General features: G+C 44.6%; 1 protein-coding gene across 10 annotated transcripts in view; it reads right to left on the bottom strand.

The window, feature by feature from the left end:
- ZRANB3 (zinc finger RANBP2-type containing 3) overlaps window positions 1–19461 on the bottom strand; it is a 157065-nt gene that overhangs the window by 35261 nt on the left and 102343 nt on the right. For all 10 annotated transcript variants that reach the window (XM_084775786.1, XM_084775784.1, XM_084775788.1 and 7 more), the window contains 4 exons: window positions 13023–13142; window positions 9451–9570; window positions 4965–5144; window positions 266–415 (listed from right to left, as the gene is read on the bottom strand). In XM_084775786.1, the coding sequence (XP_084631912.1) occupies window positions 266–415; window positions 4965–5144; window positions 9451–9570; window positions 13023–13142 (570 nt within the window). The remainder of the gene's footprint in view (window positions 1–265; window positions 416–4964; window positions 5145–9450; window positions 9571–13022; window positions 13143–19461) is intronic.

Raw genomic sequence — 19461 nt, 5'->3', positions numbered from 1 at the left:
ATGAGTGTGGGTGCCCAGCACCCAGGGAAAAGCTGGGTACAGTGGTATAAGCTTATAACCCTAGCAAGGAGTCAGGGCAACCAAAACGGCAAGCTACAGGTTCACTGGTGGATCCTGTTCCAACATAAAGTGGACAGCAATAGAGGAAGACAGCAGGTGTTGGTGACCACACCTCCCTACCCCACCCCCCACCCCCTGAGGGGGAGGGAGAGAGACAAAACACACATAAGTAAGTAAGAAAGTAGGAAAGAAAGTTCGCTCTTACATGAGTGAACCCAGCATCCTTGAGCTCTTCCCAGCTGTCACTTGGGGTCCATGCTTCAGCAAATTGCAGAAACCCCCACTTTTCCTTGTCATCTTCTGTAGCCTGGAGTCTTTCCTTCCTCCCATTCAGTGTGCTCCCTGTGACCTGGGCCTGTGGGGCAGAAACACAAAGCTCTTGTCACAGACACCCCACAGCTGACGCTCTGTTTAGTACCCTGACTTTGCATTGAAGTCTTAAAGTTACTTACTGAGAAGAATCTTAGGCCTTGAACAGATCATGGCTTTAGTAATATGGTTATTCAAAATTACAATTTTCAATTTTGAATTGCCACCTGCTGCAGTTGGGAGAGCTGGCTCCGTGGACATGAGAGTAGGAGAGCTGGTTCTGCCCCCTGCAGGGTGTGGCGCTGGGTGAGCTAGCCCTGACACTGGTGGTGCAGGTGTGCGAGAGCTGCTGCGCTGACCAACTCAGCTACCTACACCCTGGCTCAGATCCAGGGCTTTGAGTTGGCCCATCCCAACATCTACCCCACTGATGAGCTGCTGGAGTGTATAAAAGGACTAGTCCTGTAGATCCAAAGCCACATGATCTCCATGACACAGGGCAACAACAGGATATCCAAGAGGAGTCCCCGTGAGGATCCAGCATTGACGGGGCAGCAGAAGCCAGAGGCCTCGAACCAGACCAATGACTCACTGCAATGAACGTTTTTGCAAGTAAGGATGTGTGGACAGAAGGGTGCACTGTGGGACACACTGTGACACACTACAGCTTCCATGATGAAATGTTTCTATGCTTTGTTTTGTTTTTGTTTTTCATTTTCTTTTGGAGGGGAGGTTGCAAGAACGGAGGGCAGATACAAGGGATGAGGAGATGAGTGGGATTGGGGTGCATGATGTGAAACTCACAAAGTATCAGTAAAAAGTTAAAGAAAAACCTGAAAAACAAAATTACAGTATAATTACCAAAGGTTTAGGGAGATTTAACAGAAACATGATGCAATATTCACTTTCCTCATGACATTTTTATTTCCATGTTTATATACTTGGGAATTTTCCCTAGGCACGGCTGGCCATTCTAAATGCTTATGATCACCACTCAGAACTCACTGCAAAAGAATGTTATTTGAGCCTTGCCGGCCACCACATTCATCATGTTGAATTCCTTAGGGTCTTTGGGAAGTGATCAGGTCATGAAGGCGGGGGCCCTCTTCCATGGGATTAGTGACAGGATGTATTCCTATTTATTTTTATGGTATTTTGTTGCAGTAGCCCAAAGTTCTTATATAGAAATTGATGCCCCCCAAAGTGAGGTGGCTGCCTGGAAGTATGGGGGTGTTTACTAAGTAGATAAGTAAGCTGGAGATTAAGTGTGCATGCTAGATAATTCCATAAATGAAAAATTAAAGGCATTGCAAGTCAACAAGGAGGGCAAAAGAGAAAGCATCTCTCTTCGTAAAGAAGACCCCCATAATCATGAATCAAATATTGCTGGGACAGAGACTGCAAAGGCCATTTGGATAAGCTTTCGGATGAAAACGAGGAACATGCTGTTGGAAACTGGAGGAAAAGAATTTAGCTGCATGGGTAACGCTCTAGTTATTTCTGGGAGAAAGAGCTTGCAGGCAGTGAAACTGCATCCTGCTGAGATGTTTGAGGATGTGCTGAAGGAGCAGCACGGTTCCTTTTGACTGTTTGCAGTAAATGCAAGAAGAGGAAATACAGACACAATTGTGACGTGAAAAGGTAACAAGTTAAATTTTGGGAAACTCTTAGCTCTTCAAGTCTGAACAAATGAGAAAAACTGTTTTGAAGAGAACACTGAGGTATGTCCAAGTGGCCATCCCGTATAACAGTTGGCACGGACACAAAGTGCAAACTTAACCAGGCCACTTAATAAAAGTTAGCAGCAGAGAGGACGGCATCAGCTGGGGCGGGGGCGGGGTGGGAAGCAACCGCAGACAATAGGACACAGTGAGGGTAGCCTGTCAGACTTCTTGCACTGCACAGAACTGGAGCCCAGCACTTCCTGGCTGGAATACAACAAAGGGAAGAAAGACTACACAGGCAGTTCAGTCCCTAGTGGTCCCTGCCAGGCACTAAAATCCAATGGTGAGGGGGCAGCAGGGTGTGGGGCTGCCTAGTTGAGCTCTGGAGTTCTGAATTCTGTCCACCCAGACAACCTGAAAGCCAGGGCAGGGCGGAGTCACTGTAGACTGTGTGTGTGGCCAATGTGTAGCTAAGACAGGCTGAAACCTCCATCCCAGTGGACCCAGAGGGCAGGGCAACGGCCCTAGGTGACATGGAGGACAGTAAAGGGCCAAAGAGGATTAATCTCAAGCTTTGATGCCTTACTCAGCTTTCCCTGTGAGGTTTCAGACTCACTTGGGACCAGCTAGCCCTTTCTCCTCCCCGTTTTCTTCCTCTTGGAGTGTGAGTACTGCAGTCAGCTCTCTCACAGCTGCAGCTTGGAAGCATAGAACATAGTTGGTTTCTCAGATCTACAACTGGAGAGGAACTTCACCTCCAGATGAGTCTCATCTGATTTGGATAGCATGGAGATGAAATGTTGGATTTTGGACGGAATGGATGAATACATTTTGTATATGAGAAGCTCGTGGGCTTTGTGGGCACAGAGGATGGTTAGTTTTACAATTGGAAACAACCTGGAATCACCTGGGAAGCATCTTAATGAGGGTTGCCATATCAGGTGAGCCTGTGGGCATGCATGTGAGGCTTCTTTTCTCCCCCCTCCCTCCCCTCCCCTCCCTCCCTCCCTCTGTCCCCCAGACAGGGTTTCTCTGTGTAGCCCTGGCTGTCCTGGACTCGCTTTGTAGACCAGGCTGGCCTGGAACTCACAGAGATCTGCCGGCTTCTGCCTCCCATCATGCCTGGCTGAGGCTTTGTTTTCCAAATTGGGTGGCACTGCTCATGCCATGGCTTTGCATGGTGTAAAAATGAAAAAAGAAAAGAGTGGAGGGGCAAGCTGACTTGTAAAGCGTGCGTTCATTTCTCTCCATTCTTGACTGTGCATGTGATTTGACTAGCTGCCTCACGTTCCTGCCTTGCTTTCTCCTCAGTGGTTGACTGTAACCTGTCACCTGGAGTTATGAGCTGAACAAACCCTATCTCCCTTAAGTTGCTGTGTGTGTGTGTGTGTGTGTGTGTGTGTGTGTGTGTGTGTGTGTGAGAGAGAGAGAGAGAGAGAGAGAGAGAGAGAGAGAGAGAGAGAGAGAGAGAGAGAGTGTTTAAGTCAGGGCAACATAAATGAAACTACAACAAGATAGGATAAAATATAATAGACTAAAATGTATGTCTCTTCAAAATTCATATACTGAGACCCTAATGACTGATGTGACGGCATTAGGAGGTAGAAACTTCGTCACTGATGGTGATGGAGCCATGACTAAAGTAACTTAGGGAGGATAGGGTTTATTTGGCTTCCACTTCCACATCACTGTTCTTCATCAAAGGAAGTCAGGACAGGAACTCAAACAGGACAGGGATCTGGAGGCAGGAGCTGATGCAGAGGCCATGGAAGGGTGTTGCTTACTGGCTTGGTCCCCATGGCTTGCTCAACCTGCTTTCTTACAGAACCAGGGCCTAGGAACCAACCCACAATGGGCTGGGGCTTCTCCCACCAATCGCTAATATAGAAAATGCCCTATAGGCCTGCCTACAGCCTAAACTTATAGAAGCATTTTCTCAACTGAGGCTCCCTGCTCTCTGATCACCAGCTTCTGTCAAGTTGACATAAAACTAGGCAGCACAACACCTCACAAATGAGATCACTGACCCTGTAAAATGGGAGCATTCTCACTTTCTCTTTACCATATGAGGCTCCAACAGGAAGTCTTGCCCAGCTTGCCCATGCTGGCTCCCTGATGTCATTTCCCATCCTCTAGAACTGGGAGAAATATGATTCCATTTATTATGAACAACACAGTGTATGGTATCCGTTATAGCATCTCTAATGACTAAGAAATCCTCCTCTTAGTCAAGCCTTTTCTAAAAGCATCCTTCAGTGTTGGCAATGTTGGGAAAAAGAGACAGATAAGGAGAGGGTACAGGCTGCCTTCTGTTAACATTAGTTGAAAACTCAAGAATCTTTTTGGAAAAGATTCTGTAGTTTTGTCTCAGTCACAAAAAAGATGTGGTGCTTCCAAAATGTTAGGTTCCAGCTGACTGTAGCCTCCTTCTAAAGCAGTGGAAGCAGCTGTGAAAACTTGTGTGAAGCATGCGCGAGCCATGTGTGAGACACTGAGTTCAATTTTAGCACTTAAGAAAATTAGGAGGGAAAAAAAAGCAACAGGAAAAGGGCTCCCACGGGAGCTGGAGATGGCTCTTGCAGAGGACCCAAGGTTGGTTCCTTGAACCCACAGCCCCTGTCATTGCAGCTCTAGGGGACCTGATGCCTTTGTCTGGCCTCCACAGGCACCCCTACATGGACATACAAACACAAAGCTAAAAATACATCTTCTTTAAAAAAGAAAATAAAAAGGGCTTGGGAAAAAAACAGCCATGCTGGAAACTGATGCCTTGGTGTGACAGGAGGATGGCAAGAAACGAAGCAGGAATTGAATGCTTTGTGACCCGAGTCTATTGTCATTATCTTGGTACTCCTCAGTAGCCTTTGCTTGTGCACATCAACACCCAGCCTCCTAACTCATGCAGTACACAGACTGTCACAAAGACACTACCTTTCGGTTCAGCATCGCCCACATTAGGCTGTCCAGAGTACCGTTTGCAATCAGGTAGTGAATATTCACAGAACTGCACTGTCCAATCCGGTGAGCACGGTCCTCAGCTTGTTTGATATGCCCAGGGTCCCAGTACAACTCAGCAAAGACAACGTGACTTGCAGCAGTAAACGTTAAACCCTAGGCAAAACAAAGGAAAGTAAGTGAGGCACACACAAGGCGAGCATGAGATGTGTACATGTAGGTAGCATGAGACTCACATGTAATAAAGCCTTCTTGAACACATTACAAGGAGAGAAAATCAGTGTTCTAGTTAGCTTTAACCATCAACTTGATAGCCTAGAATCACCTGAGATGGGAGTGGACAATCAGTTTTTGTTTATTCTGAGACAGGGTTTCTTCCCTGTGTAGCCCTGGCTATCCTGGAACTCACTCTGTAGACCAGGCTGGCCTCAAACTCAGAGATGCATGTGATTCTGCCCCCCAAGTGCTGGGATGAAAGGTGTGTGCCACCACTCCTGACTGTGGCGGTCATCTTGATTGTTAACTGATGTAAGAGGGCTCAGCCAACTGTGGGCAGCAGCACTCCCTGGGCAGGTGGTCCTGAGCCAAGGTTGTGAGAAAGCTAGCTGAGCGTGAGTGACTGAAGCCGTGAACAGTGTTTCTGCTTCAAACCCTGCCTGAGGTCCTGGCCTGACTTTCCTCAATTATGAGTTGTAACCTCTAAGCTGAAGTAAATCCTTTCTTCCTCTAAATTGCTTCTGGTCAAAGTATTTTTATCACAGCAACAGAGGTGAAAGTAGAATAAGAAGGTTAAAAAAGGTAAGTCATGCATCTTAAGACAAATTAGGAAGATTTAACTCATGAACAACAAATGAAGACACTTGCAAGATACTTAAATGAACTACAAGAAAACGTATTTGAAAGACATTTCAATAGGCAGGCTGATGGGTACCATATATACAAACAAAACCACTTTATCCTCAGATGAATAGTTAGATTCACTTTACTGCAGGGAAATCTAACGAAATATATTATAAAAGAGAATATAATTTGTAACACATGGTGCCATGGCAACTAGGCATCAAGCACTCACATGTTCTTCCTTTAATTCAAACCACTGTGCTGGAAAGTGAGGGAGACATGTCTCTAGCCATGTGATTTCCTCCTATGAACTCTCCCATGCTATAACTCCAACACTCTGAGTTTATTGCCTCCAGTTCCCATGTGTCATGCAGCTGCTGCATTCTCTGTGCGCCTGGATTTTCTAAGAACTGGAAATACTGCGGCAGGAAAGCTCTAAGTCTTGTTTTACAACCAATACATGAAATAAGGCAAATTGCTCAGATGAAAATGTGTCAAGCTGCATTGCTTCTAAGATTGTGCGCTGAGTGAACTTTGAGGCATGCAAAACTGTGGCCCCATACAGTCAATGGCGTGGGCAGTCTATCTTGCTTTATAAATATGGTTTAATCTCTGTTGTTCTCCAGCTTCTGTGAGGGAGGCATTTTGTTGTTATTGATGTTGTTTTTTGAGACAGGGTTTCTCTGTGTAGTCTTGGTTGGTCTGGACTTGCTTTTGTAGACCAGGCTGGCCTCGAACTCACAGAGATCCACCTGTCTCTGCCAACATGCTTGGCTGAGGGAGGCATTTTTGAGACTGTTACACTATTATTTTTACCTTAACTTAAAATATTTTGTGTTGTAACAAAATTATACGATCATTCATTAAGTAGGGCAACAAAGTCCTTGAAAATTAGTCACCTCCTAAAATGGGTCAAAAGTAATAAAAACCAGAATAAAACTAAATAAATACTAAATTTATGTTGCTATTTAGGACCCCAAAGCCTTATATTAGAGGTAATATTGAAAAAACCAAGTAGTATTGTCAGAGGGACACTGTTAAGCTTGTAAAAAGCATCTGAGCAGGGCAGGGAGACAAACCAGTCAGGAAAATGCTTGTCTTGCAAATCTGAGGACGTGAGTTCTTTCCTCTGAGCCCACATAAAAAACTGAATGTGGTGGTGTATACTTGTAATTCTGGCACTCAGGATGCAGAGAGAGGCAAGTTCCCCGGGGCCTGCTGCCAGTCAGCCTTGCTAATTGGTAAGGCCCAGGTCTCAGTGAGAGACCCTGTCTCAACAAAACAAGGAGCAAAAGTCCTCCATGGTGGCGTGTGCCTTTAATTCTACCTCTCAGGGGGCAGAGGCAAGTACAAGTCTGAGAGTTCAAGGGCAGCCTCTCTACATTGTGAGTTCCAGGACAGAGAGGCTACGTAGAGACACTTGGTCTCAACCCGCCCCCTCCACCGCCCCCCATCCCCAAAACAAAGAAACAAAGAAACAAACCAAGCACCAAACAAACAAGGTAGATGATTCCTGAGTTACAATTCCCAACCCGAGACCTGCATTTGGCCTCCACATGCATGCATACACATATACATAAGCATGCATACGTACATATGGCCATGTTCACAGCATCACTATCCTTTTAAGGAACAGTCAACCCACAATGTGAGCTGTCACCCAGAACAAAGCCCTCCCTTCTTCCCTTTGTTCTTATGAAATCAGTCTTCATGCATACGGGTGCTGACTTATGTAAGAGTTTCAGCAGCACAACCTTGAATAAATGTGAGTGCTCAAAAACTTTCTCTTTTGCTTTGGTTTTTAGTTTGTCGAGACATGGTTTCTCTGTGTAGCCCTGGCTGACCTGGACATACTGTGTAGACCAGGATGGCCATGAACTCACAGAGATCTACCTGCCTTTGCCTCCTCAGTGCTAGAACTAAAAGTGTGTGCCACCATGCCCAGTGCCCTATACATTCTTAATTTCAATGTGTGTGTGTGTGTGTGTATGTATGTATATGTATGTATGTATGTATTTTTCTTACACTCCTATTTTAAGTGTATGATAGCCCAGGCTTTCCTGCCTGGTTTCATCTTATCTATTGTATTCTCTGACAGAAGCACTCACTCCATATCTAACTTTACGTCCTTGGTAATATTGTCTATGGCTGGAATATGCTAACTGATACATACATTAGATTTTAGGAACTTTAATCCAACATGAAGGAATTCCTTAGGCAACCCCTAGTGGGTCCCTAACCTGTTGAATCCTCCTAATTTCTCTACACACAGAGTTTTCTAGATTCTAATTAGCTGGGTAAGAGCTGTTCTGGTATAAATCAAGTGCGTACCATGGAAGTACACTCAGTTACTACCATTCCTCCTGCCTCCATGCTAACGGGCCTGGTTTAGGGATTCATATCAAAATATTTTAGACTGAGGCAGAAGCCCAAAAGGATCCTTTCTCACTTAATGTGGCTACAACTGCCACATTTTATAAAACATCTACTTTATTCAGACCTTTTTAGCTTTGACACCTGACTGTCAGTGGGCAGCCTGGACCGTGATGATCTGAATACAAATGCCCCCCATAGATTATATATTTGAATAGTTGGCCCCTAGCTGGTGGAACTGTTTGGAAAGGTTAGGAGGCGTGGTCTTATCGGAGGAAGTGCGTCACTACAGCAGGCTTTGAGGCTTCAAAAAGCCATGCCATTCCCAGTTAAGCTCTCTGCCTTGTGCTTGTGGATCAAGATGGAAGCTCCCAGCTAGTGCTCCAGCACCATGCCTGACTGTTTGCGGCCATGGTGGTCATGGGCTCTAACCCTTTGGAACCTTGAGTCCCCAATTAAATGCCCCCCCCCTTTAAGTTTTATGGATTGTCTTGGTCATTTGAGGGAGGAATGTGAGCTGCCCTCCTAGACAAGAGATCCTTGCTTGGAGGCTGGGTGTGGTGGCACACGCCTTTAATTCCAGCACTTGGGAGGCAGAGGCAGGTGGACCTGCCAGCCTGGGCTACAAAGTGAGTTCCAGGTCTTCCAGGGCTAATAAAGTTAAACCTCATTTCAAAAAAGCAAGCACGCAGGCAAGCAAACAAACAAAACAATACAAAATAAAAATGCCAGAAGGGAGATGGTGCTAAGGATTTTGTGGAACTATTACTGTGCAGGCTGAAAGAATCTACCTGAGAACATTTCATCGGTTAGTCCTCATGTGTGTGCATGCACAGAGGCCAAAGGTCAGCCTGAGTCACCTTTCTCTGGTTAGAATGGACCCTGGTAGGATGCGTACACCCAGTGGGTGACCCCATACCCATGTGCACATGGGCAGCACTGATTGGACCCAATGGGCTATTGAAAAAAAAAAAAAGGAACAAAGTTAGGAGGGTTGGAGGAGGGTGAGGGGAGCTGAAGAAAGCAGTAAGGGGGGGGGGGCATGGCTAAGGTACATATACATACCTGTATGAAAACTTCAAAAACTAAAAGTATGAGGCTGCCTTCTATATTTTACATCACTCTTAAGTAGAGCGAATACTTACTACAATTGACATCTAGATATAAAATTACAATAAAGTTAGAGTCAATGGGCCTTTTGTTATGTCCATGACACTCTTTCTTATCACACAGGACCTGGATCCCTTACCTGGCCAGCAGCCTGAATGCTCAGGATAGCCACGCGGGTGTGGGGGTCCTTCTGAAACTGATTAACCAGGTGGATCCTTTCTGAAGAGGGAACACTTCCATCTATCCTGATGTAGCGAGCCTAGCATCAATAAGGGAAAGAGCAAAATTAGACAAGCCCTGGGCAGCCTTAGTTCAGTCATATAAAGATGCAACGTGGGTAAAATGGTACATCAGCACATGTTATATAGTAAGAATTTTAACCAAATATAACAATTTCTTACTTAAAACTTTTATTATACATGTGTGCGTGCATGCAAGTGTGCACATGCATGAATGTGTGTGTGTGTGTGTGTGTGAGTGTGCACATGTGTGAGTGCCACGGTACATATATGGAGTTTAGAGGACAACTTACAGGAGTTGGTTCTCTCCTTCTACCATGTTGGTTTCGGAGACTGAACTCAGGTTATTAGGTTGGGTGACAAGAGCCTTTACCTGCTGAACCTTTTGCCCACAACTCCAATTTCTGACTTTGTAATCTACTTGAAGATAGGCTCTCTGTTTAATGCATCCTCATACCTCTACGGTGGCTTGAATGAGAATGTGAGTCCAGAGACTCACATGCTGAACACTTGGTCCCCATCTGGTAGAACGGTTTGGGAAGGTTTGGGGGCTGTGGGCATGTTGGAGGAAGTGTGTTCCTAGGGGTAGGTGTGGAGGTTTCACAAGCCTATGCCATTCTCAGGTAGTCTCTCTCTCTCTCTGCCTTGTGGTTGTAGTCTCAACATCTGATTTCTTGGCTTTGGCTCCAGCACTACCCTGCCTGCTGCTCTGCCCGCTGGCATGATGGTCACGGACTCACACTCTTGACACCGTAAGCCCAGTAAACTCTTCCTTCTAAAGGCTGCCTTGGTATCTTTACACAGCAATAGAAAAATAACTTAGACAACCACCAATGCCAAGGACGACTGCTTTTACACAACAGGAGCTCTGTGCATACTTTTCAAATGAAGCAAATGTTTCTCCAGTAACAGTCTATGCAAGTTAATATACAACCTTTAGGCAGCAGGGAGGAGTAACTTTAGGGTCACAGGAGCAGTTACTCTGGAGTAAAACCAAAACCATATGAGAGAGAAAGGAGAGATGATTTTGTTCAGGTATTAGAAAGGTACAAAGGGTGAGTGATATGTACATTTCTGAAATATAACTAAATATTACCAGGCAAAGTAACAGTCTAAATCTACTCTTCATGACCTCTTATTTCACATTATTAAACTTAAAAGAACTGTGTAAGATGACTGTATTCATTGAAGTGAGGAATTAAGACACCCACACACACCTTTAAAAAAATGGAGAATCATTAAGTGTTAAACTGAACAGACTGTCTTCAAGAGCAATTTAAGCTGTGAAGAAGAGCCGTGTGTTAGAAGTAGCTAAAAAGAACTAGCTCAACCTCATAAAAATAAGTTGCCCTAAATATGTATAGATTCCATGAAAAAAAAATCACATAAAAGTTAAAAAATAAATGTATTTACTTTTAAAAAGAGACTATCAAGTATCATTAAATGATTCTTTCTATCTTTCTTTTTTTGGCTTTCGAACCTGTTCATATGTGTGAGTGCAGGTGTTTGCCATGGTGTGGAAGTGCAGGTCAGATAACCCCCTCAGGGGGCGGTCCTTGCCTTCACCTAGCTTTCCTGCTGTGTACAACAGGCTCGCAGCAGCCTATGAGCTTTCAAGGATCCTCCAGTGTCCCCTGCCCACCTCACAGCAGGAGGACTCGGATTCCAGACACCTGCTGTGTCTCTGCACCTCAAGCTTGCAAAGCAAGCACTTCACTCACCAGGGCATCTCTCCAGCCTTCACTTAGTAACTTTGTTCCTTCACGAAGCATACAAACCTGACCAATGAGCCACTTAGAATCCCTTACAGATTCTAAAATCCTTGCAGGATCTTTCTAAAGAAAATATACGGTTAGGGTAGGGAAAGTTGGGGAGAACTCCACCTCCCTCCATGAAGATCTACATTTTTAACTCTGTGAAGCTGAGAGTCCAACACATCAGTAGGACAGATGTGAGGAGGAGAAGTGGATTGCTGTGCCTGGATCAGAATCCAGAAAATTTAAAATTAAATAAATTCAGAATAGGAAAACAACATGAATCTATTTTTTTCTTTGGTTAGGTATTTAAAAGATTAGTTGCAAGGTTAATAAAGTCTTTCTCAGAGAGTGAACATCAATGAGAAAGTATCGGTGACATGGTACGGCATCACACAATACCATCGTAAATCCTTCTGTGAAGGAAGACACCAGATCAGATCATGAACACACTAGTTCATGTCTAACCTGGCTTTAGTCCTGATTGTGATAACATCGACCTGTACCGGCTGTATTCCTCCACCTGTACAAGATGCACACCACGTGCCAGGACATTTCTTATAGCTGCCTCCGAACACTCGAGCAAGCGCCAAGCACTTACAGGACAGATGGCAAGTACAACGTTGAAATGAACAATGGGAGATGCTGTCACTGACGTGAACACTGGAACTGAGGTGGATCTCAGGAGTCGGGGAGGATCCCTGACCTCACGGAGAGGCCATGCGCTTTACTGAGTCTACGCTCGTTCTTAGTGACAAGTGTCTGTAGCGTGTGGTCACATACTTTGGGGGCAATGGTTTTCCTTGGATTTGTTCTCTTCCATTAATCACATTTAGGTGGTGGTGCGATTAAGTCACTTTCATGCCCTGTATCTCCTGTTGCAGGATATTTGATCCCATTTGTGGACCGGAGATCATGAACTGTAAACACCTCTTTCTTGTTTGGTGTGGCTCAGCCCTAGCACACACCTTTAATCCAAAATTTTTCTGTTTATGGTAAACAAGTGATTATGGTGTGGCTCAGCCCTAGCACACACTTTTAACCCAAGAGCTTTCTGTACACAGGATTTAATAAAGTTAACCCTAGGTCAAGAGGTGGAGCAAGAAATCAGCTGACAGGGATTAAGTAGAAAGAAAAGACTTTGAGAGGTGGTTATTTAAGACACTGTGGAGAAGTAGAAGGAACTCAGGCTTTTTGGCTTTTAGCTTTTTCCTCCTGGGCTGTTGGGTAAACTAGCAATCTTCTGGCTTGTGGCTTTTTGACTTTTTCCATCGGGATGTAAGCTGTGTAGGAAGGTCATCTGAGTGCTTTCTTTAACTCTCTGCTAGCAGGTTTTCACCCCAATATCTGGCTCCTGAGTCATTGGTAAAATCCTAAACCATTTAGGATTTAAATTCATTATAGTAACATTCTCCAGGGTCAGAAAGGGAGTTCCCACAATGGTTGTCAAGACAGAATAGCCTTAATTAAATCAGATAAATTAAACAGAAGAAAACTTTAAGATTGATATAAAGAAGAGTATAAATAGTAATAATATTATTAAAAATTTAAAGAAAATACTTAATAAATTCTTGATTAAATAAAGTATTTTTAAAACTTTATCCTAAGAAGATTAAAAAAAAAAAAACCCCTACATAAGTCATGAGACTAAAAGTGATACTTAGTATAGTGAAAATACACCTTCTAAACATTATTTTATAGAAACATCATCACAGTACCTTATTTTCGATGGCAGCCTCTGTGCAAGCTTGGAGCATACTCAAGTGGTGAGCGAAGACCAGAAACTTGAGAGACTCATTCTGTAGCATCATCTTAATATAGTCCTTCACTGCACCTGCCTAAACAGGGAAGTCAAGTTTCACTAACGTGGCCGACATTTTTATCAAAGCATCATGCCACTTTTAATAAAGGGGGGGAAAGCACCTTTATTTATTTAATAAAGGGGGAAAGGGGGGGGGGAAGGCAAGTATCTGTAGACACACATGACCATGGCCTTTGGCTGTTTTTTCTCCAGGCAGCCTACTAACCTGGAGCTCCCACATATACGAGGCTTGCGGAAAAGCTATCCGAGTATGGCCCCCCTCCCCCCTTTTTTCCTTATTTCTGTGACAAAATCAGTTTTAAGCATGGAAAGCTTGTTTTGGCGACAAGTTTCCTTTCAACTTCTGGTCAGTCCTGAGTCCCGGGGAGGCGGAACTTCACCCAGGCAGCCTGCCATGGAGGTCGCTGCTCATCTCGCGGCAGCGATGCAGCAGCGGGTAAAGGCACCGCAGACTTTTTGGAGAAAAGATAAACATCTTTTCAGAACGCCACTTCTTTCGGCAAGGCTCTGACCAGCTACTCCACACCACTCCCCAGTGATGCCACCCCATGACAAATCTGAGTGAAGTCAGCCTCTGATGAGATCAGTGCCCTTCTGATCCCCGCAGCCCGTAGTTAGCAGAGGGGCCTTGGGGGGCACTTCAGACTGAAACAACAGCACAGGTGGGGTATGGGAGAGGAGAGGAAGGAGAAATGAGGTATGGGTAAGAGGAGAATGGTACCACTGTTCAGATCTTAAAATAGTTTTACACTAGTAAAAAGGAAAGGATTAAGATTAAAGTAGAAAAAAATAAGTACTTTAAAATGTCTCTATGACACTGGCCTGTAGAATGTTTTCTTGATTAATGATTGATGAAGGAGGGCCCAGTCCATGTGGATGCTGCCACCTCTGGGCTGGTGGCCGTGGGTTCTATAAGTAGGCTGGGCAAGCCATGAAGAACAGTCAGTAAGTGGTACCCTCCATGGCTTCTGCATCAGCTCCTTTCTCCAGCTTCTTGCCCTGACATCCTGGGATGATGGACTATAAACTACAAGGTGAAATAAATCTTTTCCTTTCCAAGATGCTTTTGGTCACGGTGTGTTACCAAAGCAGCAGAATCACAATAAAACAAGAAGGTTCTGGAAGAACCTGAGGTGACAGGCTCAAGAGCACAAGAGGTAAAGTCTAAGATAACAGAATATATGGGGAAATTTATATAGAAGGAATAAAAATTGTGAATGGGCATTCTTAGCTAAAGTCTGTCCAAGTTATCCAGAAAGAGTAAGAGATAAATATGGGGTAACTTAAATTTAAAATATAAATATACTATCTCTTAACTGTTAGTTCTAGTTACTGGGTGATTGTGGGGTATATGCTTTCACTCCAGGAGACTGAGCCAGGAAGGTTACAAGTTTAAGACCAGCCTGGGATGTACAGTGAGCTGAAGACTAGCCTGGGCTCCAAAATGAAAAAACTAAAGGGGGCTGGGCTGGAGAGATGGCTCAGTGGTTAAGAGTGCTTGCTGCTCTTCCTGAGAACCCAAATTCAGCTTCCAGCACTTACACTGTGTGGCTAACAACTGCCTGTAACTACAGTGGAACTGATGCCTTCTTATGGCCTCCACAGGCACCTAAATGCATGTTCATATATATGCACAAATACATACAAACACATATAAACAAAATGAAAGCAAATGTCTTAATAAACAACAAAAATACAGTTACTTAGAAATTTTGGATAAAGATAGGAGGCTGAACTCATTCAACCTATTAGTCTAAGATCAGCAAAGGATGTAGGCATCAACGTCAAAAGCAGACTCTGAGGAAGCTAAGAAGTGCATGATGCCTGGAAAGCGATGCTCCATTCTGAGAGGTCCTAAGCTGGCCATATGGAATGTACAGGAATACATGCTGCATGTAATCCCCAGTGCAACAGTGCTGAGTGCCAGGGCCTCAGGAGAGGTTCTACACTCATGAGCGAATGGATGCTGTTTATGAAAAGGCTGTACATTCAGTCAATGTTTCCTCTGTAGTCATGTCGAAGGCTCAGGAAGGAGAGGGTGAGGCGAGCTAGAACAGGAACAAGCTAAGAGGATGAGGAAGTAGAGGGCTGTGCACAAGCCTGGGCCTCATCCTGGCTACAGATTCCAGGCCACAGGTACAGACTCCACCCATCCTGGCAGCAAACTGCAGGCACATTCTTCCGATGGGGTAAGCCTGAGTTTGTTTGGATAAGTAGGATCCTGGACTGAGGGCAAGCAATATGGTGTGAAGGCGTGCGCAAAGCAGATGCACTAAGCACGTGATCTCCACTGCCACAGTGGTGGGTAGCAGAGCCTATGGAGAGGTGTTCTGAGGGTTCCACACTCAGGAATGAATGGGTGCTGTTTATGAGGAGGTTGGAGACCTCAAGAAATTTTTTATTCTCTCTCTTCTTCTGCTCTTTGTCTTTTGCTGTGGGGTAAAGCAGCACAAAGGCCTTCAACAGATGCCGATATCTTGATATTGGCCTGTCCAGCCTCCAGAATTGTGAGCTAAATAGTCTTACATTGATTATAAATGCTCCAGCCTCAAGTATTCTGTTACAGAGCACATAATGGAACCAGGGAGTGGGCAGAATGCATACAAATCATGAAGATTCAATAAAGGTTATATTAATAGATTCTGAAGGACTGGCTATATAGTTCAGTGATAAAGCACATACTTGCCTAGTATGTACAAGTTTCCAGGTTTGATGTCTAGCAGGAAGAAAGGAATGAAGGAAGAAAAGAGGGAGGGAGAAGGGAGGGAGTGAATGAAGATAGGAAGGAGGAAGAGCAGGGGAGGAACAAGAGGGGGAGGGGGAGGAAAAAAAGAAGGAAAAAGGATGGAGTAGGAGGAAGAGGGGAGGGAAGAGGAAAGAGAAGACGGGGAACAGGAGAGGAGGAGAAGGAGGAGGGAGGGGAGGGAGGGAAGAAGAAGGGGAAAAAAGAGGAAAGGGAAGGGAAATGAGAAAAACAGGATGGTGATAATTCTGAAAGTGACTAACTCCAAAGAAAATGAAATGAGTTGTAGGGAAAAGAAAATGATATTTGAAAACAAAGATGTAATTAAACAGAAGCAAGACATTCTGGTGTCCTCACAGCCAGTGGCTGCGGACATTGCAATGCATATTTCAAAAAGGTAGAGCTAGAAGAAAGAACTTTAAGTGTTTTCACCATAAAAACGGCACTGCATGTTTACCCTGACTTAAACATACATAATACCTCAATAGGATGCCCTCCCCTCTTACCCACTATCCTGGTAGGTACAATTTTTCATGGGGACGTACACCTTGGACTAGTGTCTCGATATAAGTGAGTATATACCATTTAGCTCTTTTTGCTTCTGTGTGAACTCACTCATTATGACTTTAGGTGTGAGAAGCCTGGGAGAAAGAGGAAATAGAAGGATCCAGCAGGTCCTGGAAAACTACAGGCGAGTCTGGGCCCTGGGGTCCTCCGCAAACTATGGCAACAGCCAAGGAAAAAAATAGGCAGTAAACCTCGAACCCCTACCCAGACTAGCCGATGGACAGGACATTCTCCACTGTTGAGTGGAGAAGGAGATCCAACTTTCACACAAATCTGGTGCCCCATATTTGAACATGTCCCTTGGATGGAGATGCCTGGTGGCACTCAGAGGAAAGATAATAGGTCACCAAGGAGAGACTTGATACCCTATGAGCATATTCAGGGGGAGGAGGTCCCCCTCAGACACAGACATAGGGGAGGGGAGGGGAGTAGGGGGGAAGTGGGAGGAAGGGAGGAATGGGAGGATACATGGGATGGGCTAACAACTGAGATGTAATATGAATAAATTAATTTAAAAAAATACATAATACCTTAGTACATTAAATGGCATAAAAATAAACCAACAGTATATCCCATGGTACACTTGCAAATATTTTAAACATGGGTCTAATAACATATGTAGTGATACTGATCAAGCCAAAATTAGCATAATTTTAAAAATTAGTAAAATTATATCACTTGAATGGAAGAGTGGGAAGAAGACAGGTATGTATCTGGGGAGTGGAGCAGAGATGCAAAGAGGTAAAATTTTGTTTTGTCTATTGACAAACCAGTTGATATAGCTGAAACTACAATGTGAGCAGTAATATAGACTAAGATGCTACAAAAGCATAGCATTGAGATTTGAGTGAATTAAAACAAAGAGCAACACTCAGCTTTTCCATGAACTGAAAGTGTCTGCCACTGGGGAATAAAGTTGACAGACTTATTTTTTTGGAGTGACTGTTTGGTTGTTAACATAGCTTAAGCAATTTTTTGAAAATTAAAAATTAAAAAACTACCTATCTAAAATTCATATCCATTAACTGCAAAGGCCCAAGTTTTATTCTGCAAGCTGTATTTTGCATGTCTAAATCTTCTGAACAATGGAATTCATCATATGGCGAGCCTGGAGGCTGGAAGGAACTTTAGCCCCAGAGAGTGGAAATGAAGTTCTCTCAAAACAAGCTGCTATAAACTCCAGAGATGTTGTCATGGCAACTGAAGCACTTCAATAAAGTGCATGTTTGCCTAAAGAGCTATATTTATGGGGATAAGCTTTTCAGTAAGCACAATGTCAAGTTGGAATGCTTAAAGGGTACAGCCATGACAATCCAAATCTAGACTTACAACTGGAACAACCGCTGTAACCTGGTTTCATATGCCTTCCTCCCATGTGAGCTGTTGCCACCCTCCTCTTATCAGCTACCCTGCATCAGGACCAGAACCGCTGACAGAAGCCCAAGCTCTCTCAATCCACTGCTTTAGAAAGGCTTATGGCTGGGGCTGGGGCCACGGCTTAGTGGGGAAGAGCTTTTGCTCCAGAGGCATGAGGAACTGAATCAAATCCCCAGTACCACCTCAAAGCTGGGCCAGGCTGCCCATGTCTGTAACTCCATTTTGGGGGGGTGAAGACAGGCAGGATCCTAGGAGCTTGTTGGGCAGCCGGCTCAGCTATAACAGGGAGCTCCCAGTTCAGTGAGAGACCCTGTCTCAAGGAACACTCTGAAAAACAACAGGGGAAACCACTCACTTCCATTCTTTAGCCTCGGAACCCATGCACATGGATATGCACACCTGCACATACATGAGCACACATATATGGTACATCACACATATACATATATACCCTAAAAGTAAATGGTTCAAATGCTGAGAATAAGTGTCTGCAAGGGTTTAGCCACAGATGGTACCTAGAAAAGGGTGAGGCAGAAAGACAAAAAGAGCCCGGGGTTGAGAAAGATGCTAGGAATATGCTCTTCTCCAGGTGTGGCAGGAGGTACCTGTAACCCCAGAGCTCCTCAGTGAGGTACCTGTAACCCCAGAGCTCCTCAGTGAGGTACCTGTAACCCCAGAGCTCCTCAGTGAGGTACCTGTAACCCCAGAGCTCCTCAGTGAGGTACCTGTAACCCCAGAGCTCCTCAGTGAGGCACCTGTAACCCTAGAGCTCCTCAGGGAGGTACCTGTAACCCCAGAGCTCCTCAGTGAGGAGGGAGATGGAGACAGGATCCCTGGAAACTTGCTGGCCAGAGAAGCTCTAGCAAAGAAGGGACCCTATCTCAAATAAGACAGAAGACAGGAACTTCCAGCCCAGCTTGTCCTCTGACCTGTACATATGCGCCACGGTATTTCCCTGCCAGTACTCATACAAATGAATACCACACTCATGAACACAAATATTAAAAAATAAAAAATTCAGTCAGGTCAGTTTTGTAAGAATCCCCCAACCCATCACGTGTCTTTTTAAGCAACTGTCCATCCACTCATTTCTTCAACCTACACAGATTCCCACTTGCTTTTATAGTTTTGGAGCTGAGCCCAACTTCTCTTTCCTATTATGGTGGAGGTGACCCGTATTGCAGAGTATTCTTTAGAGTTTGGCAAGAGTCAGATGACTTCCGCGTTCACAGCCACAGCTTGCAGCTAAGGGCATGAGGGCACAAAAGAAGCCTCCTCTAAAGCCCTCAAGTCCTCAGATGGGGATCACAGGTGTGCTAGATTTACAAGGGTTCTGGGAACCAAACTCCAGTCTGTATGCTGCATGGCAAGCACTTTGACCACCAAGGCACCATCACAGTCCTAATCACAGATTTTAAGTGTTTGGGACTCCTTTTCATACTGTTGCCTCTACAAAGATACTAGTACTAGCATTTTATATTCGCTTTATTGATTACTGTCAACTGCTTTCTATTAATGAAGAGGAGGCAGGCTCTCTGTTCCTGGCTCAGAGTCAGACTTTCCCAAACTACAGATGAAGCAGAGAAATAAGCTCTCTGCAGCTCCTCCTAGGCCGTGGGCAGCAGAGGACACTGTACCGACCTTATTA

Source organism: Acomys minous (genome assembly GCF_964271855.1).
Source record: "Acomys minous genome assembly, chromosome: 1".
Lineage (NCBI taxonomy): Eukaryota > Metazoa > Chordata > Mammalia > Rodentia > Muridae > Acomys > Acomys minous.
This window is presented reverse-complemented; position numbering and strand designations above follow the sequence as displayed.